The sequence below is a fragment of the Rhinoraja longicauda genome, chromosome 10 (genome assembly GCF_053455715.1).
Source record: "Rhinoraja longicauda isolate Sanriku21f chromosome 10, sRhiLon1.1, whole genome shotgun sequence".
NCBI classification, from domain to species: domain Eukaryota; kingdom Metazoa; phylum Chordata; class Chondrichthyes; order Rajiformes; family Arhynchobatidae; genus Rhinoraja; species Rhinoraja longicauda.
This window is the reverse complement of record NC_135962.1, coordinates 3,654,936-3,678,489: the sequence shown is the minus strand read 5'-3', so window position 1 is coordinate 3,678,489 and position 23,554 is coordinate 3,654,936. Positions and strand designations below refer to the sequence as shown.

At 47.1% G+C, this 23,554-nt stretch overlaps 1 protein-coding gene across 1 annotated transcript in view; it reads right to left on the bottom strand.

The window, feature by feature from the left end:
• The window catches only part of map4k5 (mitogen-activated protein kinase kinase kinase kinase 5), a 126,584-nt gene that overhangs the window by 43,069 nt on the left and 59,961 nt on the right, over nucleotides 1-23,554 (bottom strand). The window contains exons 10-15 of the mRNA XM_078406074.1: nucleotides 22,678-22,740; nucleotides 13,751-13,832; nucleotides 9,386-9,502; nucleotides 7,491-7,569; nucleotides 4,683-4,741; nucleotides 3,241-3,293 (exon numbers count right to left, since the gene is read on the bottom strand). Coding sequence (XP_078262200.1) covers nucleotides 3,241-3,293; nucleotides 4,683-4,741; nucleotides 7,491-7,569; nucleotides 9,386-9,502; nucleotides 13,751-13,832; nucleotides 22,678-22,740 — 453 coding nt within the window. The remainder of the gene's footprint in view (nucleotides 1-3,240; nucleotides 3,294-4,682; nucleotides 4,742-7,490; nucleotides 7,570-9,385; nucleotides 9,503-13,750; nucleotides 13,833-22,677; nucleotides 22,741-23,554) is intronic.

Genomic DNA, 23,554 nt, shown 5'->3' with positions numbered 1-23,554 from the left:
TGTGATCGAACTACAGCCAAAACGGTACACGATAGCGAGACAATTTTAGGCTCACCTTACTCACCGTCACCCCTTTAATGGTAAAGCAAGTAGTTTTATTGAAATCGGTGTTATATTTTTAAAGTTATTCACATTTTTAAGTTTAAATCTATCCCCGAGGGAGGGAGGAGGGAAGGAGGAAGGTGGATAAGGGGGGGTTGAGGGGGATGGAGAAGGGGGATGGAGAAGGGGAAGTGGGAAGGGGAAGAGGGGAGGGGGAGGGTGCTGCACTAATGCAGGAGAGGTTTGGGCCCAACGGGTCTGCTTGGTCTAGTATTCTATAAAAGGTGCTTTATTTGTGCCTAGATTAGCAGAGGTGCAGTCACTCAGAAGGGATTGTAATACAGGTCTCCCAATAGCCAGTGGGGAACAGACAGGTAATGGAAAGATGCCAAAGCAACAGGCTTGTTGTGGTGGGCGACTGTAACCTTCTCAATGTTGACTGAAACTTGCTCAGTGCAAAGAGCTTAAACAGTGCAGGATTCATCAGCTGCATGCACGAGGGCTTTCTGAAACATGATGTGGATAGTTCAACTTTCCAACTTGAGGTGGGACCATTTCAGGATAGTTATGAATAAGAATAAGACTGGACCTTGAGGACAGGGACTAACTTGGGTAATGCAGACTGCAGCATTATTCGGCAAGTGCTCGGACATGCGGCAGTAATTCAAAGACCAGCTGCCCAGAGATTGTCCAGGTGAGGAGGAGAGATAAGGATGTCAAGGTATGGAAACCTTAGATGACCAGAGGGATTAGAAATTTGTTCAAAAATGAAAAGGAGCCACAGCCGGGAGGCACTGCGAGTGTCATGTTTCTTGACTTCTCCAGTGCTTTTAACACCACCCGGCCTGCACTGCACTGCTCGGGAGCAAACTGACGAAGATGTGGGTGGATGCTCCATTGGTGTCCTGGATCACCAACCACCTGACTGGACGACCACAGTATGTCAGGCTACAGAACCATGTATTGGGCATGGTGGTGAGCAACACAGGGCCCTACAGGGGACGGGCCTCTCTCCCTTCCTGTTCACCATCTACACCTCGACTGACTACCCTCCCCGCACCACCCCAATCTGGATCCCCAATCCTTTCCACTCATCATTCATCTTTCATGTATCTTGTGTTTTATGAATGTGTTGGCAGATCAATTTCCCTCCTGGGATAAATAAAGTTCAATTGTATCGTGTCGTATATGTAACAAAACATATAGCCAATCATCAAATTTAATTTACTTTCAAAAAGCGTGTCAATAATAACCCGAAGGTATTTATTCACAAAATGCTGGAGTAACTCAGCAGGTCAGGCAGCATCTCAGGAGAGAAGGAATGGGTGACGTTTCGGGTCGAGACCCTTCTTCAGACTGATGTCAGGGGGGCGGGACAAAGGAAGGATATAGGTGGAGACAGGAAGATAGAGGGAGATCTGGGAAGGGGGAGGGGACGAGAGGGACAGGGAAACTATCTAAAATTGGAGAAGTCGATGTTCATACCACTGGGCTGCAAGCTGCCCAGGCGAAATATGAGGTTCTGTTCCTCCAATTTCCGGTGGGCCCCACTATGGCACTGGAGGAGGCCCATGACAGAAAGATCAGACTGGGAATGGGAGGGGGAGTTGAAGTGCTCGGCCATTGGGAGATCAGTTTGGTTAATGCGGACCGAGCGCAGGTGTTGAGCGAAGCGATCGCCGAGCCTGCGCTTGGTTTCGCCGATGTAAATAACCCAATACTTATTTCAAAACTGTTTGGAGTGTCCAATAAGTAGAAAACTTGAGGATGGGGAGCTTCACTGGGTGGAGCAGGACTAGGACCGGCAGGCTCTGTACTTATTCTACCCGACACCAAATGTGTCATGTTCACCTTCCAGTTCTGGTCTGGAGAGGGACACAAGTACCCAGGCTGCAGTTTCACACTGCTCCAATCTTGCTGAATGCTTCCAGCATTTATACACTCAGAGCATAGAAACAGGCCCTTCATCCCAACTTGTCCACGATGACTAGGTTAGACCCACCTGCGCACGCTTGGTCCATATCCCTCCAAACCTATCCCCTTCCCTGTATCAGTCCAAGTGGCTTTTAAATACCGTGATAATACCTGCCTCAACTACCTCCTCTGGCAGCTTGTTCCATATTCCAAGAGTTTGTGGGCAGGGTGAGAGGGGTGAGTGAGCGGGCAAGATCATCTCTGACCCATCTCACCCTGGCCACAAACTCTTTGAAGCACTTCCCTCTGGAAGGCGACTCCGGACTGTCAAAGCAGCCACAGCCAGACATAAAAATGGCTTTTTTCCACGAGTGATAGTTCTACTCAACAACCAAAAGTCTGTAGCCTCCTTTTGCTCTGGTTTATTTCATTCACATGTTTAAACTATAATGTTTTATTCTTTATGTCAATGTTTTCTGCTTTATTCTTAATTGTTTTCTGTATGTTCGTGTTGTTACTTGTGAGCGGAGCACCGAGGCACATTCCTTGTATGTGTACATACTTGGCCAATAAACTTATTCAATTCAATACCACCCACCCTCCAGTTGCCAGAGGAGGTAGTTGAGGCATGTACCATCATAATGTTGAAGAGACATTTGGACAGGTACATGAATGGGATAGGGTTAGAGGATTATGGGCCAAGCACAGGCAGCTGGGACTAGTATAGATGGGGCACGTTGGTCGGCATAAACAAGTTGGGCCAAAGGGCCTGTTTCTAGGGCTCTTCTATGGCTATATGCTCTCTGGGCAAGTCACATGAACTGATTTTCAATGGTGAGCCTGTCAAGGCATCCGGAAAAGGAGATGGCTACTAATTCATCAAAATAAACAATATTTTAAATGTTTACTTGGGGATAAGAAATTGTAAAGAAAACTAGCTTGCACCAAGAATCTCATATTTCCCCATAGATATCACATGGATTCGATCCAAAACAATGCCCAGTGTCATCTTTTGTAGACTTCCCAATATGAAGTTGCACAGTTCCTACAATTTGAAATAGGCTAAATTAGATACTTGAACATTTTGTCAATTGACTTTGTCGTTTGGGGTATCATTTCTCATTGTATCTGCACTGTAGGGGTATTCCCTTCAGTTCCAAGTCTTACATTCTACATCACTAAAGAAATTACTGTGCAAAACTTAGATCCCCGTGGTTGAACACCACAAATACACATGCACCGTTCCACATTAGAGTCTATTTGAGACATCCTTCCATTACTTACCTGTTTCCTCCATCTGTAAATGGACTCCAAGACGAACCATCTTTGGTTATCTCCTGTGCAAAATAAAAGACGAACAATTAAAAAAGTCCCTTTTCAAAAGGAGGCAGAAATCTCTGACATTTCATGTAAATTGATTACATAAATTGTGCAGTAGTTAGCTTTAGCTGTATTTAATTTCAAATGTGTTGCCTAGTCATCACAAGAACGTAGATCTGCTGTATAAAAGTAAAATGGTACAACTTCAAAGTAAAAAAGGATCAAATGACAGACTTCAAAGTCTAATCTTAACAGCGAGAGAAAATATTAATGACTGATGAAGGATATCAGCTCTGATCGGCACGTTTCATGAAGGATTGATTACATTGGAGAGGGCAGATGCTGGGGATGTGCCTGAATTGGAGAACAATAATTATGGGGAGCCATCGGAGAGATCATTTTCACTGGAACAACCGAGGCTGGGGGTGGCTTGATGAAGACATATATCATAGACATACACAGGATACAGAATCAGAATCTTTTTTCCTCATGATAAGAAATCATTTTTCTGTCACTAGTACGTGAAAATTACACACTCTTGACTCAATAGACAATAGACAATAGGTGCAGGAGGAGGCCATTCGGCCCTTCGAGCCAGCACCGCCATTCAATGTGATCATGGCTGATCATTCTCAATCAGTACCCCGTTCCTGCCTTCTCCCCATACCCCCTGACTCCGCTATCCTTAAGAGCTCTATCCAGCTCTCTCTTGAATGCATTCAGAGAATTGGCCTCCACTGCCTTCTGAGGTAGAGAATTCCACAGATTCACAACTCTCTGACTGAAAAAGTTTTTCCTCATCTCAGTTCTAAATGGCCTACCCCTTATTCTTAAACAAGAAACAAGAGAGCATACATTTAAGGTGAAAGGAAGGAAATATGATCGTTTTTTCTTAAATCGTAGTTTATATCTGGAGCAGCCTGTCAGAGGTGGAATCAGATACAATCGCTGAGTTTAAGAGCCATTTAGACACACACTTCAATAGGCAAAGGCACAGAAGATATGGTCAAAATGCGGGGAAATGGGATTAGAATAGACCAGCAAAAAAGCGGACAGGAACATAGAGTTTTTTTGGGGGGGGGGTGCTGTTTCTGGACACTATGGCGATGACGCTAAGAGATTTCCTAGAAGGAGAACGTTTGATTGTATGTGGAAAAGAACCACTGAATATGTTCTGCAGATTTATAGAATATCATATTTGTTGGATGAGAATCCACTGCTGAACAAAACCTCAGAGAATCATCCAACACAGTCCTGTGCAGCGGGTTAATTTTGTCAGCACATACTCATGGGAGTGTTATCCAAAGATTAGCCTGGGTTGGAACGTGGTTACAAGAGTGACCGTACTTTCACCCAAGTTAATTAACTGAACTCCTTAACGACTGAAGGATGAAGTTGAGACTTACCATCTCACAGTGAGCCTCGGTTTCTTTCCTCAACGGAGGTTCAAACTGCAATTTGTCAACTGTGAAAGTAATGATATAACAACTACTGAAGGGTAGTTTCACACAACAGCTAATGTTTTATGCTAACAAAAAAATGGATTAGATTTTCCACTCAGTGAGCAGAGAACACGCACATGCAAAGCTCTGCACCACTATTTTTCTGCAGTCCTGCAACACAATACTGCTTCCATAATCTATGCCTACCTCAGACCTCCCGGCATTTGATTCTACAAATTCATAGTTTTGATGTCCAAAATTCAGAATTTTACATCAAAATTCATACTATGGCGCGTAATGCAACTTTTCAGCAAAAAATAAAGTATGCACGCCAATTGCACATAAGCCTTCCGCTCCTTCACCCCCAACTACCTAAAGCAGGCATTTCAGGCACTGGAAAAGTACTGAGGTAGTCTGTGCAAACATCTCTGTTTGCTTGACACAAGAAGCTAATTAACTCAGCGGGACAGACAGCATCTCTGGAGAGAAAGAATGGGTGACGTTTCGGGTCGAAACCCTTCTTCAGACAGAGATGCTGCCTGTCCCGCTGAGTTACTCCAGCTTTTTGTATCTATCTTCGGTATAAACCAGCATCTGCAGTTCCTTCCGACATATCTCTGTTTGCTCAAGGGACAACAAGAGAGGCACTCCAGAGTCCGCCCCTGGTGAGTGGTTTCACTCCGCCAACCACTGGGCAACAGTGCCCGACACTGAGGAGGTCATGGCACAAGTGCTCGACACCAGCTCTCAGAGCAGACAGCCCAGACCCAGCTCCGTTGTGGGAAGAGATTACCAGCTGGCAATCTTTACGAGGATGTTGCCAGGACTAGAGGGTGTGAGCTATAGGGAGAGGTTGAGCAGGCTGGGTCTCTATTCCATGGAGCATAGGAGGATGAGGGGAGATCTTATAGAGGTGTACAGAATCATGAGAGGAATAGATCGGGTAGATGCACAGAGTCTTTGCCCAGACTACGGGAATTGAGGACCAGAGGACATAGGTTCAAGGTGAAGGGGAGAAGATTTAATTGGAATCTGAGGGGTAATATTTTCACACAAAGGGTGGTGGGTGTATGGAACGAGCTGCCAAAGGAGTAAGTTGAGGCTGGGACTATCCCATTGTTTAAGAAACAGTTGGACAGGTACTTGGAGAGTTATGGACCAAGCACAGGCAGGTGGGACTAGGATAGCTGGGACATTGTTGGCTGGTGTGGGCGCGTTGGGCCGAAGGGCCTGTTTCCACACTGTATCACTCTGTGACTTGAAGAAACATTTGCAGCGTGCGCTTTAAGCCTCTGAAAAAGATGAAACGCTCCCCACTGACTCCCAGGTTTCACAGCCAGCAGCTGCTCAAACCGAAGGAGTATTTGGGATGGGATTGAAGCCTTGAGGCCCTGGTTCAGGAGCTCCGAGGCCCTGGGTAAACAAAAGGAAGAGTGCAAGCCCTCAGACCAACCCCCAGCTGCAGCTTTACCCACCGGTGGAAGAATGCTGGGTTTCCACATTGGCCTTACTGCCCACCTCAAACTTACAAACCTACTGCTGTGCTGCCACCCCCAGTCCCAAGGTATGATAAAGAATATTTCCAAAGAAAATGACTTTGCTGTTGAATTCAAAGTATCCATCAGAAAAATAAGAGACGGTGCTTTCAGTTCAATAGTTTAATTTAGGGACACAACGTGGAAACAGGCCCTTTGGCTCACCGAATCCACACTAACATTATCCAATGTGCTAATTTACAATTATACCAAGACAATTAACCTACAAACCTGCAGGAAGGAACTGCAGCTGCTGGTTTAAACCGAAGATAGACACAAAATGCTGGAGTAACTCAGCGGGACAGGCACCATCTCTGGAGAGAAGGGATGGGTGACGTTTCAGTCCAGCTAACAACGATCTATTCTACATTTTCCTTGATTTCCATTCCTTTTGTCCTATTTTCACACCTAACACTTCTTTATCTATGTATTTTTTCATATTTTTCATATTTCATATACATGCGGAAACAGGCCTTTTATGCCCACCAAGTCGCCCAGCGATCCCAGCACATTAACACTATCCTACACACACTAGGGACAATTTTTTACATTTACCCAGTCAATTAACCTACATACCTGTACGTCTTTGGAGTGTGGGAGGAAACCGAAGATCTCGGAGAAAACCCACGCAGGTCACGGGGAGAACGTACAAACTCCGTACAGACGGCGCCCGTAGTCAGGATCGAACCTGAGTCTCCGGCGCTGCATTCGCTGTAAGGCAGCAACTCTACCGTTGCGCCACCGTGCCGCCTGACGTCTCCTGACATCAGTCTGAAGAAGGGTCTCAACCCGAAATGTCACCCATTCCTTCTCTCCAGAGATGCTGCCTGACTCGCTGAGTTACTCCAGCATTTTGTGTCCATCTAACCGACAAACCTGTACATCTTTGGAGCGTGGCAGGAAACCGGAAAACCCGGAAAAACCCCTGCAGGTCATGGAGAGAACGTACAAACTCCGTACAGACAGTACTGATCGAAGGTAGACACAAATTGCTGGAGTAGCTCAGCGGGTCAAGCAGCATCTCGGGAGAGAAGGAATAGGTGACTTTTCGGGTCGAGACCCTTCTTCACAGTACTGATCGAGCCCGAGTCTCTGGCGTTGTACGGTAGCAGCTCTACCGTTGTGCCACAGTGCTGCCCGATTAATCAAAGTCTGTTTGAAAAATCCCTGCCCGATGTGTGCTGATGCTGGGGAAGTAGCTCGGATCTCAACGGGTGCACTGGTAAAGGGGACTTACGGTCCATCTCTGACTGTGTCCTTTCTGCTCCCGTATTCTTGTTGGTGGAGCGAATGGTGTGAGGAACGGCAGGGTGGGGCTAGAAAACAAACCGGGGAAAAAATCTCGACCCTTTTCATAATTAATGTTCATTAAGCTGGAGTGCAGAGAAGATTTGAGAAGATGTTGCCAAAACTCGAGGGGCTGAGCGATAGGGAGAGGTTGGGCAGGCTTGGACTTTATTCTTTGGAGCACAGGAGGATGAGGAGAGCTCTTATGAAGGTGTATAAAGTCACAAGGGTGATTGCACGGTCTTTTTCCCCAAGGTTCGGCAATCACGTACCAGAGGACATTGGTTTAAGATGAGAGGGGAAGATTTGATGAAGGCAGATAAATCCCCAGCGCCTGATGGTCTGCATCCCAGAGTACTCAAGGAGGTGGCCCTAGAAATCGTGGATGCGTTGGTGATCATTTTCCAATGTTCTCTCAATTCCGGATCAGTTCCTGTGGACCGGAGGGTAGCCAATGTAACTCCACTTTATAAGAAAGGAGGGACAGAGAAAATGAGGAATTATAGACCAGTTAGCCTTACATTGGTAGTGCGGAAGATGCTGGAGTCGATTATTAAAGATGTTATAGCAGCGCATTTGGAAAGCAGTGACAGGATCGGTCAAAGTCAGCATGGATTTATGAAGGGGAAATCATGCTTGACTAATCTTGGAATTTTTGAGGATGTAACAAGTAGAATGGATAAGAGAGAGCCAGTGGATGTGGTGTATCTGGACTTTCAAAAAGCCTTTGACAAGGTCCCACATAAGAGATTAGTGTGCAAAATTAGAGCACATGGTATTGGGGGTAGGGTACTGACATGGATATAGAACTGGTTGGCAGACAGGAAGCAAAGAGTAGGAATTAACGGGTCCTTTTCAGAATGGGTAGGTTAGGTGGCTATGATGTTGGGTAGGTTAGGTGGCTATGATGTTGGGTAGGTTAGGTGGCTATGATGTTGGGTAGGTTAGGTGGCTATGATGTTGGGTAGGTTAGGTGGATGATGTTGGGTAGGTTAGGTGGATGATGTTGGGTAGGTTAGGTGGCTACGATGTTGGGTAGGTTAGGTGGATGATGTTGGGTAGGTTATAGACAATAGACGATAGGTGCAGGAGTAGGCCATTCGGCCCTTCGAGCCAGCACCGCCATTCAATGTGATCGTGGCTGATCATTCTCAATCAGTACCCCGTTCCTGCCTTCTCCCCATACCCCCTGACTCCGCTATCCTTAAGAGCTCTATCTAGCTCTCTCTTGAATGCATTCAGAGAATTGGCCTCCACTGCCTTCTGAGGCAGAGAATTCCACAGATTCACAACTCTCTGACTGAAAAGGTTTTTCCTCATCTCAGTTCTAAATGGCCTACCCCTTATTCTTAAACTGTGGCCCCTTATTCTGGACTCCCCCAACATTGGTGGCTATGATGTTGGGTAGGTTAGGTGGCTATGATGTTGGGTAGGTTAGGTGGCTATGATGTTGGTAGGTTAGGTGGCTATGATGTTGGGTAGGTTAGGTGGCTATGATGATCGGTAGGTTAGGTGGCTATGATGTTGGGTAGGTTAGGTGGCTATGATGTTGGGTAGGTTAGGTGGCTATGATGATCGGTGGGTTAGGTGGCTATGATGATCGGTAGGTTAGGTGGCTATGATGTTGTGTAGGTTAGGTGGCTATGATGTTGTGTAGGTTAGGTGGCTATGATGATCGGTAGGTTAGGTGTATTAAACGCATTTTCGACGTACGATATTTTTGATTTACGATGGGTTTATCGGAACGTAACGCCATCATCGTAAGTCGAGGAGCACCTGTACGTGAATCTAAACAGCTCGGCAGTTTATAAAGACAAAACTTTAACACAGTGCGATGTATCGTACCTCAAGGTCATCCTCATCCGGCTCATTGAAAAGATGGTGATTTTCTGGGTTATTGACTTTGTCCAACAAATCCACAGCCAATGTCCTGGACAGGCCCGGCTGTATTAAAAATGCATGCTGAAGGAAGCAAATAGAATTCAAAATTGTCAAAACTGTACATCGACTGAAGGATAGAGGACATGTACGCAACACATTTTATGACGTGGCTTGGTATTTATTACTTTTATACTCAGCAAATGAAATGTAAGATGCCTTTGCCAAGAATTGCAGCACAGTTTGAAGACTGCAAGGAATCCCCGTAGTCTCCAGTTACAACAGCACTGGTCATTGAAATGCCTGCAGCAACAAGGGCCTAGAGAAAGCTCAACAGTCCAGTCCAATACCAAGTTTACAATGCGTACGAAAAATAAACTGCAGATGCTGGTTTAAATCAAAGGTAAACACAAAATGCTGGAGTAACTCAGCGGGTCAGGCAGCATCTCGGGAGAGAAGGAATGGGTGACGTTTCGGGAAGAGATCAGTCTGAAGGGTCTCGACCCGAAACGTCACCCATTCCTTCTCTCCCGAGATGCTGCCTGACCCGCTGAGTTACTCCAACATTTTGTGTCTACCAAGTTTACAATCATGTATATCAGCAGTATAGCAATAGAACCCATGATCTGAACTGGATACGTTTGGTTTTTGTACTCACTTATCAACTGTTCTGTAGTTAAGCAAAGTACTTTAGAAAGACAAAAGGTTCTGCCTTAAATAGTGAAGCTATTTGCCAAGGAAATTACAGAGTTCAGTTCAGTTACAATTCAGTTTAGTTTATTTTCATGTGTACAGTGAAAAGCTTTTGTTGCGTTCTATCCAGTCAGCGGAAAGGCAATACATGATTATAATTGAGCTATTTACAGTGTATAGATACATGACAAGGGAATAACGTTTAGGACAAGGGAATAACGTTTAGTGCGAGGTAAAGCCAGCAAAGTCCGATCAAGGATAGGCCGAGGGTCACCAATGAGGTAGATAGTAGTTCAGCACCGCTCTCTGGTTGTGGTGGGATGGTTCAGTTGCCTGATAACAGCTGGGAAGAAACTGTCCCTGAATCTGGAGGTGTGCGTTTCCACACTTCTACACCTTTTGCCTGATGGGAGAGGGGAGAAGGGGGAGTGGCCAGGGTGCGACTGGTCCTTGATTATGCTGCTGGCCTTGCCGAGGCAGCACGAGGTATAAATGGAGTCAGTGGAAGGGAGGTCGGTTTGTGTGATGGTCCGGGCTGCATCCACAATTTGCTGCAATTTCTTGCGGTCTTGGATGGAGCTGTTCCCAAACCAAGCTGTGATGCATCCTGATAAAATGCTTTCGATGGCACATCTTTCGCCTTTTACAGTAATTAATGCACTGTGAAATGCTTTAGAACATAATGATAATGAAAGCCAAATTCACGTTTTCACATGCATATTTCCAAATTAACCGTGATTGGTTTCACATTAACAATAACCACATCAACCCAAGCACTTCAGATCTATCGCTCCCGTTTCTACTCCCCTTTTTGGACTCTTTCCCGGGAATACTTGAGCAAGAGTGGGATGTTGCAACTCGATTAAAGGTTGGTAAAGCTGGGGCTGCTGGGTGCAGTTCAGGTCTCCACACTGCAGGCAGGATGTGTGGCACTGGAGATGGGACAAGAGAGGTCACCGGGATGAGGCTGGGGTGGCAGCATTTCCCTTACAAGGAGAGAGACGAGAGGGTGACGAGAGGGGGAGGCTGGCTGGGGGCCTGGTGGTGGCGTGCAGAATTGTGAAGGGGATGGAACACTATTAAGAATCTTGTCCAAAACAAGAGGGAAAAACACTAGGGCATGCTGCGCACGAGGGCATGGGGGCATGAGGAGCATGCTGGGCATGGGGGCATGCTGGGCATGATGGGCACGGGGGCATGCTGGGCAAGGGGGCATAGGGTCATGCTGGGCATGGGGGCATGCTGGGCATGAGGACACGAGGGCATGATGGGCACGGGGGGCATGCTGTCATGCTGGGCATGGGGGCACGAGGGCATGATGGGCACGGGGGGCATGAGGGCATGCTGGGCAAGGGGGCATAGGGTCATGCTGGGCATGGGGGCATGCTGGGCATGGGGGAATGAGGGCATGGGAGCATGAGGGCATGGGGGCATGAGGGCATGGGGCATGCTGGGCATGGGGGCATGCTGGGCATGAGGGCATGCTGGGCATGGGGGAATGAGGGCATGGGGGCATGAGGGCATGAGGGCATGGAGGCATGCTGGGCATGGGGGCATGCTGGGCATGAGGGCATGCTGGGCATGGGGGAATGAGGGCATGGGGGCATGAGGGCATGGGGGCATCCTGGGCATGAGGGCATGGGGGCATGAGGGCATGGGGGCATGAGGGCATACTGGGCATGGGTGCATGCTGGGCATGAGGGCTCATGTTTTGACCTCCTGTTTTGGACAAGATTCTTATTAGTGTTCCATCCCCTTCACAATTCTGCACGCCACCACCAGGCCCCCAGCCAGCCTCCCCCTCTTGTCACCCTCTCCTTGTAACGGAAACGCTGCCATCCCAGCCTCATCCACCGCGGTGACCCCTTTTGTCCCATCTCTAGTGCCACACAAAATGCTGGAGTAACTCAGCGGGTCAGGCAGCATCTCGGGAGAGAAGGAATGGGTGACGTTTCTCGTCTCTAGCTGAAGAGGAATCTGGACCCGAAACGTCACCCCTTCCTTCTCTCCCGAGATGCTGCCTGACCCGTTGAGTTACTCCAGCATTTTTTGTGTCCACCTTCGATTAAAGCCAGCATCTGCAGTTTTTTTCCCCTATACATCCCAGCACCCCATCTTTACCAACCTTTAATCAAGTTGCAAGTTAAGATTCAGGAAGTGGAGCAGATGAGAGGAAGAATATTTATTGTGGTTGGTGTCTGGAACGTGCTGCATGTAAATAAGCATTTGAATTGCCAAGGCACTGAAGACAATGGGCCAAATGTGGGATTAGAAGTCCCACATTTGGTCCAAAGACGTACAAGTATGTAGGTAAATTGGCTTGGAAAATTGAAAAATTGTCCCTAGTGGGTATAGGATAGTGTTAATGTGTGGGGATCGCTGGTCGGCAGGAAACATGTTCCCAATGTTGGGGGAGTCCAGAACAAGGGGCCACAGTTTAAGAATAAGGGGTAGGCCATTTAGAACTGAGACGAGGAAAAACTTTTTCAGTCAGAGAGTTGTGAATCTGTGGAATTCTCTGCCTCAGAAGGCAGTGGAGGCCAATTCTCTGAATGCATTCAAGAGAGAGCTGGATAGAGCTCTTAAGGATAGCGGAGTCAGGGGGTATGGGGAGAAGGCAGGAACGGGGTACTGATTGAGAATAATCAGCCATGATCACATTGAATGGCGGTGCTGTCTCGAAGGGCCGAATGGCCTCCTATTGTCTATTGACCCGGTCAATAGGTGGGCCAAAAGGGCCTGTTTCCGCACTGTATCTCTAAACTAAACTACAAAAGTGTCTCGACCCGAAACATCACTAATTCTTTCTATCCCGAGATGCTGCCTGTCCCGTTGAGTTACTTCAGCATTTTGTGTCTATCTAGAGTGTAAACCAGCATCTGCAGTTCCTTCTGTCATGTTAGAATACATAAGTACAATGGTCAGCATGGATGTGGTGGGCAGAAGGGCCTGTTGCCATGCTGAATGACCCCCACTGATCGATAACGTCAAGTGGCAGAGGGGATGGGAAGAGAAGCAGGGGATTTGTGTTTTCTGTGTTCCCACTGTAGCCACACAGTTTTGTGTGGCTGATTTAGATTTAGATTTTAGATTTAGAGATACAGCGCGGAAACAGGCCCTTCGGCCCACCGAGTCCGCGCCGACCAGCGATCCCCGCACATTAACACTATCCTACACACACTAGGGACAATTTTTTTACATTTACCCAGTCAATTAACCTACAAACCTGCACGTCTTTGGAGTGTGGGAGGAAACCGACGATCTCGGAGAAAACCCGCGCAGGTCACGGGGAGAACGTACAAACTCCGTACAGACGGCGCCTGTAGTCGGGATGGAACCCGAGTCTCCGGCGCTGCATTTGCTGTAAGGCAGCAACTCTACCGCTGCGCCACCGTGCCGCCCGGGCATGTGGGCAGTGCGGTGGCACAGCTGCCCCACGACCCTGGCAAGCTTGACGTAACTGCGCTGCCATCTGTGTGGAGTTTCCACATTCTCTCCCTGACCACATGGGCTTCATCGAGACTGGAGAAGGGTCTCTCTCGCCCACTGCTTCTCTCCCGAGATGCTGCCTGAGCCGCTGAGTTACTCCAGCATCGTGTCCCTACCCCTGGTTTCCATTATCAACTGCAAGGCACTCACCGTCAGCAGCTTCTCAGCCGTCGGTCTTCTCTTTGGATTTTTTGTCAGTGCTATTTTGAGAAAAGCATGGAACGTCGCAGACCTGAAAAGAACAACATTTGTTTATTATAACGATTGAATATCAAAATGATGGCGACTTGAAATAAATTCTGGCATCCTGGGTGTTCTATTTGCGGCCTGACTCCACAATCGTTGCTCTCACAGTTAAACAGTGGGCAGCACCAATGCTTAATGTGCACAGCAATGGTCCATTCCAGATCGTAACCACACTCAGTGAAAGAAAATTCTTCCTCTCACCCCTTCAATCTCTTACTCCTCACCTTAAACCTACGCCGTCACTCTTGGACACCTCGACCATGGGGAAAGGTTCATACTGTCCCCCCTTCCTATGCCCATTATAATCTTGTATACCTTATCAGGTATTGTGTGCAGTTTTGGTCTCCAAATTTGAGGAAGGATATTCTTGCTATTGAGGGCGTGCAGCGTAGGTTCACGAGGTTAATTCCCGGGATGGCGGGACTGTCATATGTTGAAAGACTGGAGCGACTAGGCTTGAATACACTGGAATTTTGAAGGACGAGAGGGGATCTTATTGAAACATGTAAGATTATTAAGGGGTTGGACACGTTAGAGGCAGGAAACATGTTCCCAATTTTGGGGGAGTCCAGAACCAGGGGTCACAGTTTAAGAATAAGGGATAGGCCATTTAGAACGGAGATGAGGAAAAACCTTTTCAGTCAGAGTGTTGTAAATCTGTGGAATTCTCTGCCTCAGAAGGCAGTGGAGGCCAATTCTCTGAATGCATTCAAGAGAGAGCTAGATAGAGCTCTTAAGGATAGCGGGGTCAGGGGGTACGGGGAGAAGGCAGGAAAGGGGTACTGATTGAGAATGATCAGCCATGATCACATTGAATGGTGGTGCTGGCTCGACGGGCCAAATGGCCTCCTCCTGCACCTATTGTCTATTGACAAGCTAGAGGCAGGAAACATGTTCCCGATGTTGGGGGAGTCCAGAACCAGGGGCCACAGTTTAAGAATAAGGGATAGGCCATTTAGAACTGAGATGAGGAAAAACCTTTTCACCCAGAGAGTTGTGAATCTGTGGAATTCTCTGCCTCAGAAGGCAGTGGAGGCCAATTCTCTGGATGGTTTCAAGATAGAGTTAGATAGAGCTTTTAAAGATAGCGGAGTCAGGGATATGGGGAGAAGGAAGGAACGGGGTACTGATTGTAGATGATCAGCCATGATCACATTGAATGGCGGTGCTGGCTCAAAGGGCCGAATGGCCTCCTCCTGCACCTATTGTCTCCCTTCAGCCTCCTCCGCTCCAAGGAAAACAAGCCCGGTTTACCCAGTCTCCCCTCACACCTGAAGCACCCTGGTGGCCCTGCAGTCTCTCAATGGTTCAATGGTACTTTGTTCACAGGCCCAGTGCACTCATGCCCTTCTGACAGTGCAGTGCACAACTGCACACAATCCTTTACCTGGTCTAACTCATATTCTATAATAGTTATGCTGAGACCTCCCTTCATCTCATTCCTCCTTCTCCCACCCACATTGTGCAGAAGGTATTGAAGAATGAAAGCATGTGCCACCAAACACAGGAACAGCTTCTTCCACTCTGTTATCAGGACAGCTTCTTCGCCACTGTTATCAGGACTGCTCCTTCCCCTGTGTTAACAGGACTGCTCATTCCCCTGTGTTAACAGGACTGCTCATTCCCCTGTGTTATCAGGACAGCTCCTTCCCCTGTGTTATCAGGACAGCTCCTTCCCCTGTGTTATCAGGACTGCTCATTCCCCTGTGTTATCAGGACAGCTCCTTCCCCTGTGTTATCAGGACAGCTCCTTCCCCTGTGTTATCAGGACTGCTCATTCCCCTGTGTTATCAGGACAGCTCCTTCCCCTGTGTTATCAGGACAGCTTCTTCGCCTCTGTTATCAGGACTGCTCCTTCCCCTGTGTTATCAGGACTGCTCATTCCCCTGTGTTAACAGGACAGCTCCTTCCCCTGTGTTATCAGGACAGCTCCTTCCCCTGTGTTATCAGGACTGCTCATTCCCCTGTGTTATCAGGACAGCTCCTTCCCCTGTGTTATCAGGACTGCTCATTCCCCTGTGTTATCAGGACAGCTCCTTCCCCTGTGTTATCAGGACAGCTCCTTCCCCTGTGTTATCAGGACAGCTTCTTCGCCTCTGTTATCAGGACTGCTCCTTCCCCTGTGTTATCAGGACTGCTCATTCCCCTGTGTTAACAGGACAGCTCCTTCCCCTGTGTTATCAGGACAGCTTCTTCCACTCTGTTATCAGGACTGCTCCTTCCCCTCTGTTATCAGGACTGCTCATTCCCCTGTGTTAACAGGACAGCTTCTTCCCCTGTGTTATCAGGACTGCTCATTCCCCTGTGTTAACAGGACTGCTCATTCCCCTGTGTTATCAGGACTGCTCATTCCCCTGTGTTAACAGGACAGCTTCTTCCCCTGTGTTATCAGGACTGCTCATTCCCCTGTGTTATCAGGACTGCTCCTTCCCCTGTGTTATCAGGACTGCTCATTCCCCTGTGTTATCAGGACTGCTCCTTCCCCTGTGTTATCAGGACTGCTCCTTCCCCTGTGTTAACAGGACTGCTCATTCCCCTGTGTTATCAGGACTGCTCATTCCCCTGTGTTAACAGGACAGCTTCTTCCCCTCTGTTATCAGGACTGCTCATTCCCCTGTGTTAACAGGACAGCTTCTTCCCCTCTGTTATCAGGCTTATGAGATCCTTCCATTAGTTAGGGTATCATCTGATTCACCTCTACCCCATTGTGGACATTATCTGTGGAACTGATGCGCTACAATGCTGAGTACAACATTCTGCACTCTGTATCTTTCCCTTTGCTCTAACTACTATGCATTAGTTTAGTTTATTTTCACCTGTACGGAGGAACATGAAAAGCTTTTTTGTTGCGCGCTATCCAGTCAGCTTGAGTTTGACTTGATTGTATCGATGTTTAGCATTATCTGATCCGATGGGCCCAGATGCAAGACAAAGCTTTTCACTGTGCCTTGGTTCATGTAACTGTGATAAACCTAAACCTGCTCTTACATTGAAAGACAAAATGCTGGAGTAACTCAGCGGGCCAGGCAGCATGTCTAGAGAACATTGATAGGTGACGTTTTGGGTCGGGCCCTTCTCCAGACTTGTTCCTCCATTCCCATAGATGGAGACAATCAACGCATACACCACCATTGCACCTGCCTGTACTGCCACCTTCAGGGGTAGATGAACGTGTACACCAAGCTTCCTTTAGTCCTCAATACTCCCCATGGCTGACCAATGGCCTGCCCTTAATTGATGCACCATACCACAGATACATCATCTCCCACTTATCAGAATTAAAGTTCACCTGACATTGCCCTCCGAAACTCACAAGCTTATCAATAGGCATGACAATAAACAGCGTGAACTCTTAGTTCCATTTATTGTCATGTGTACAGTGAAAAGTGAAACGTTTTTGTTGCGTGCTTTTGTCAGCACGGTGGCGCAGCGGTAGAGTTGCTGCCTTACAGCGAATGCAGCGCCGGAGACCCGGGTTCCATCCCGACTACGGGTGCCGTCTGTACGGAGTTTGTACGTTCTCCCCGTGACCCGCGTGGGTTTTCTCCGAGATCTTCGGTTTCCTCCCACACTCCAAAGACGTGCAGGTTTGTAGGTTAATTGGCTTGGTAAATGTAAAAATTGTCCCGAGTGGGTGTAGGATAGTGTTAATGTGCGGGGATCGCTGGTCGGCGCGGACCCGGTGGGCCGAAAGGGCCTGTTTCCGCGCTGTATCTCTAAACTAAACTACCCAGTCAGCAGAAGGACAATACATGGTTTCAATCGAGCCATTCACAGTGTACAGATACACGATAAGGGAATAATGCAAGGTGAAGCCAGCAAAGTCCGATCAAGGATAATCCAAGGGGTCTGTAGGAGTGGAGATTTAAGAGTGTGGAGCAATTGTAATAGGTGATTGTAGGTCTGCTTCTGTGGCCAGCACACAAATCGTCGCCTGGGTTAGGCACCATAAACTAAACTGACATCACTCTGTATCCTACAACTAACCTCCTCACTACCACACACCAATTTCATATCATATAACCATATAACCATATCATCTGCAAACTTATTCATCATATCTCCTATAACATAACAGCCTCCACCACTTCCACCGGAAGCCCATTCCATACAGCCACAACCCTCTGAGTAAAGAAGTTCCCCCTCATGTTACCCCTAAACCTTTGTCCCTCAATTCTGAAGCTATGTCCCCTTGTTGGAATCTTCCCCACTCTCAAAGGGAAAAGCCTACCCACGTCAACTCTGTCCGTCCCTCTCAAAATTTTAAAAACCTCTATCAAGTCCCCCCTCAACCTTCTACGCTCCAAAGAATAAAGACCCAACCTGTTCAACCTCTCTCTGTAGCCTAAGTGCTGAAACCCAGGCAACATTCTAGTAAATCTCCTCTGTACCCTCTCCATTTTGTCGACATCCTTCCTATAATTTGGCGACCAGAACTGCACACCAAACTCCAGATTCGGCCTCACCAATGCCCTGTACAATTTCAACATTACATCCCAACTTCTATACTCGATGCTCTGATTTATAAAGGCAAGCATACCAAACGCCTTCTTCACCACCCTATCCACATGAGATTCCACCTTCAGGGAACAATGCACAGTTATTCCCAGATCCCTGTTTCACTGCATTCCTCAATTCCCTACCATTTACCCTGTACGTCCTATTTTGATTTGTCCTACCAAAATGCAGCACCTCACACTTATCAGCATTAAACTCCATCTGCCATCTTTCAGCCCACCCTTCCAAAAGGCCCAAGTCTCTCTGTAGACTTTGAAAATCTACCTCACTATCAACTACTCCACCTATCTTAGTATCATCTGCATATTTACTAATCCAATTTGCCACACCATCATCCAGATCATTAATGTAAATGACAAACAACAGTGGACCCAACACAGATCCTTGGGGCACTCCACTAGACACTGGCCTCCAACCTGACATACAATTGTCAACCGTTACCCTCTGGTATCTCCCATTCAGCCATTGTTGAATCCATCTTGCAACCTCACTATTAATACCCAACGATTTAACCTTCTTAATCAACCTTCCATGTGGAACCTTGTCAAATGCCTTTCTGAAGTCCATATAGACAACATCCACAGCCTTGCCCTTATCAATTTCCCTGGTAACCTCTTCAAAAAATTCAAGAAGATTAGTCAAACATGACCTTCCAGGCACAAATCCATGTTGACTGTTTCTAATCAGGCCTTGATTATCCAAATAATTATATATATTGTCCCTAAGTATCTTTTCCATTAATTTTCCCACCACAGACGTCAAACTAATAGGTCTATAATTGCTAGGTTTACTTTTAGAATCTTTTTTAAACAAAGGCACAACATGCGCAATGCGCCAATCTTCCGGCACCATCCCTGTTTCTAATGACGTTTGAAATATTTCCGTCATAGCCCCTGCTATTTCTGCACTAACTTCCCTCAATGTCCTAGGGAATATCCTATCAGGACCTGGAGACTTATCCACTTTTATATTCTTCAAAAGTGTCCGTACCTCCTCTTCTTTAATCCTCCTAATTTCCATCACTACTCTACTTGTTTCGCTTACCTCACATAATTCAATATCCTTCTCTTCGGTAAATACCGAAGAAAAGAAATTGTTTAATATCTCCCCCATTTCTTCCGGCTCAGCACATAGCTGTCCACTCTGACTCTCTAATGGACCAATTTTATCCCTCACTATCCTTTTGCTATTGACATATCTGTAGAACCCCTTGGGGTTTACTTTTACATTACTTGCCAAAGCAGCCTCATATCTTTTTTTCGCTTTTCTAATTTCCTTTTTAAGATTCCTTTTACATTCTTTATATTCCTCAAGAACCTCATTTACTCCCTGCCGCTTATATTTATTGTATATCTCCCTCTTTTTCCGAACCAAGTGTCCAATTTCCCTGGAAAACCACGGCTCTTTCAAATTATTATTCTTTCCTTTCCACCGAACAGGGACATAAAGACTCTGTACTCTCAAAATTTCACCTTTAAATATCCTCCATTTCTCTATTATATCCTTTTCATAAAACAACAATTTCCATTTCACTCCTTTTAAATCCTTTCTCATCTCCTCAAAATTAGCCTTTCTCCAATCCAAAATCTCAACCCTTGGTCCAGATTTGACCTTCTCCATAATGATATTGAAACTAATGGCATTATGATCACTAGACCCAAAGTGCTCCTCAACACATACCTCCGTCACCTGACCCATCTCATTTCCTAACAGGAGGTCCAACACTGCCCCTTCTCTGGTAGGCACCTCTACGTATTGCTGCAAAAAACTATCCTGCACACATTTTACAAACTCCAAACCATCCAGCCCTTTAACAGAATGTGATTCCCAGTCTATATACGGAAAATTGAAATCACCCACAATCACCACTCTGTGCTTACTACTAATATCTGCTATCTCCTTACATATTTGCTCTTCCAATTCTCATTCCCTATTTGGCGGTCTATAATACACCCCTATAAGTGTTGCTAAACCTTTCTCATTTCTGAGTTCCACCCAAACAGCCTCCTTAATCGAGCCTTCTAGTCTGTCCTGCCAAAGCACTGCTGTGATATCCTCCCTGACAAGCAATGCAACACCCCCACCTCTTGCCCCTCCGATTCTATCACATCTGAAACAATGAAATCCTGGAATATTTAATTGCCAATCGCAACCCTCCTGCAACCATGTTTCACTGATCGCCACAACATCATACTTCCAGATGTCAATCCAGGCTCTAAGCTCATCCACCTTTCTTACAATGCTCCTAGCATTAAAATATACACATTTAAGGGACCCATCATTTCTTATTCTCAGTTTATTTCTTTTCCCTTCTTTCTCTCCTACATATTGGGTCTGAGTGTTTCCCTTTTCTGCCTCCTGCCTCACACACTGCCTATTAGCTATCTGTGTTTGAGTCCCTCCCCCCAACCGTACTAGTTTAAAGTCTCCGCAGTTATTTTAGCAAATGTCCCCGCCAGGATATTGGTTCCCCTCGGGTTCAGATGCAACCCGTCCTTTTTGAACAGGTCATACTTCCCCCAGAAGAGGTCCCAATGATCCAGAAACTTGAAACCCTGCTCCCTGCACCAGTTCCTCAGCCACGTATTTATCCTCCACCTCACTCCATTCCTATTCTCACTATCGCGTGGCACAGGCAGTAAGCCTGAGATTATTACTTTGGAAGTCCTTTTTTTTAACTCTCTTCCTAGCCCCCTGAATTCTCCTTTCAGGACCTCTTCCCTTATCCTACCTATATTGTTGGTACCTATATGTACCACGACCTCTGGCTCCTCTCCCTCCCCTTTCAGGATATCCTGGACACGCTCAGACACATCCCGGACACCGGCACCAGGGAGGCAAACCACCATCCGGGTCTCCCGACTGCGTCCACAGAAACGCCTATCTGACCCCCTCACTATAGAGTCCCCTATTACTACTGCTCTCCTCTTCCTTTCCCTACCCTTCTGAGCAACAGGGCCGGACTCCTTGCCAGAGGCCCGGGCACCGTCGTTGCCCCCAGGTAGGCTGTCCCCCCCAACAGTACTTAAACAGGAGTACTTATTTCCAAGGGGTACAGCCACCGGGGTACTCCCTAGTCCCTGCCTCTGTTCCTTGCCCCCCCTAACAGTGACCCACTTGTCTACCTCCCGTGGTCTAGGAGTGACCACCTCCCTGTAACTCCTATCTATAACCTCCTCACTCTCCCTGATCAGACGGAGGTCATCAATCTGCCGCTCCAGGTTCCTAATACGGTCCCTTAGGAGCCCCATCTCGTCACACCTGGCGCAGATGTGGATGTCTGGAAGACTATCAGACTCCCAGATTCCCCACATCCGACACCCAGAACAAAAAACTGCCCTGGCAGTCATACTCTCCAAACAAAGCCCCGCGCTCGGTTACTAAACCTACCGCCCGGCCGCTACTCCAACCGCTCCAACCGCCCACCCAAAAGAACTGAGTGATCTCCTGGGAGAGGCGAAAAACCGGATAAAAAACCCAGGCCAATTTGGGAAAAAATCCGGGAAATTCCTCTCCGACCCAAAGCTAGGCGATTGAAACTAGTCCGGGAGATCACACAGGTCTTACTCCTTACTATCTCCACACAATCCCCACACACTACTTCCCAAGCAACTATGTTCATAGTTACATTGTTAATGAACAACACAAACAGCAAGAGTCCCAGCACTGATCGCCGGTCACACGCCTCCATTCATAAAGGCAACACCTCCTACAAAGCCAGTCCTCGTTCCAAGAATCCATCTATTAAACTTCAATCAACACCATGAATTAATCTATTAAACCTATTTGCACAGTCCCCATCCAAGATAAGAACATCCTTCCATAAATAGACAATAGATAATAGGTGCAGGAGTAGACCATTCGGCCCGTCGAGCCAGCACCGCCATTCAATGTGATCATGGGTGAACAGGGAGATCTAGACCATACCCCGTGTTCCCGCTGTGGCTTCACCATACCACGATTGAACAATTAAAGGATAAACAGGGGCGGCACGGTGGCGCAGCGGTAGAGTTGCTGCCTTACAGCGAATGCAGCGCCGGAGACTCAGGTTCCATCCTGACTACGGGCGCCGTGCGGAGTTTGTACGTTCTCCCCGTGACCTGCGTGGGTTTTCTCCGAGATCTTCGGTTTCCTCCCACACTCCAAAGACGTGCAGGTATGTAGGTTAATTGGCTGGTCAAATGTAAAAAATTGTCCCTAGTGTGTGTAGGATAGTGTGAATGTGCGGGGATGGCTGGGCGGCACGGACCCGGTGGGCCGAAGGGCCTGTTTCTACGCTGTATCTCTAAATCCAAAAAAAAAATCTGACTCACCACTTCATTTTATCTTTCAGCTTGGGTGGTTGAAATCCACTTTTGCTCATCAAGAACAGTGCTCTGTGGGAGGAAGCATAATCAGAGCAACGTTCAACTGCCAATTTATTGTCGCATGCACGAGTACAGCGAGGTACAGGAACAGTGAAAAACACACTTGAAGCAGCATCACAGGCACATCGACTCAGGCAGCACACAACACAAATCAGACAGATATTACACGGAATAACGCCATCATTTATAAAGACAGTGGATTGCAATGCACAAAATGCAGGAAGAGGTCAAACCAACACATTTAACAAACCAAACGTCAAGATATAAATCTCCTCCCATAATCCATTCAGCACATTCCCTGCCCTAACCCCACGTCCCCACCACAGACTCCCCACAGGTGGCAAGAATATTTATTCCAGAGTGTACAAAGATATCTGTTGGTGACTTTGTTTTACTCTTTTGCTGGAGTGGAATGGGACACAATTGGTGGAATTGATAAGGGAGATACAACATGGATAGGGTATTTACACTTTCTGAAGACTTCAAATAAGATTGAACGAGAGGCTGGTGTGGAAATCTACAGTGCCTGGAATTGAGACTTGGTTGACAACAGGAAACAGAGCAGGAATAATAGGCGTTTTCCCAGTTGGCCGGCACCAACTTGTGGCCTGCCCTAGGACGAGTGCTTGTTTCTAGGTATTCACAATGTACTAATGACTTGGATGAAGGAACTACACTCTTCCAATCTGAAAAATGACTCTCAATTCAGAGACAGACACAAAATGCTGGAGTAACTCAGCGGGACAGGCAGCATCTCTCGACAGAAGGAACGGATGGCGTTTTGGGTGGAGACCCTTCTTCAGGCTGAGTTGGAGGAGATCAA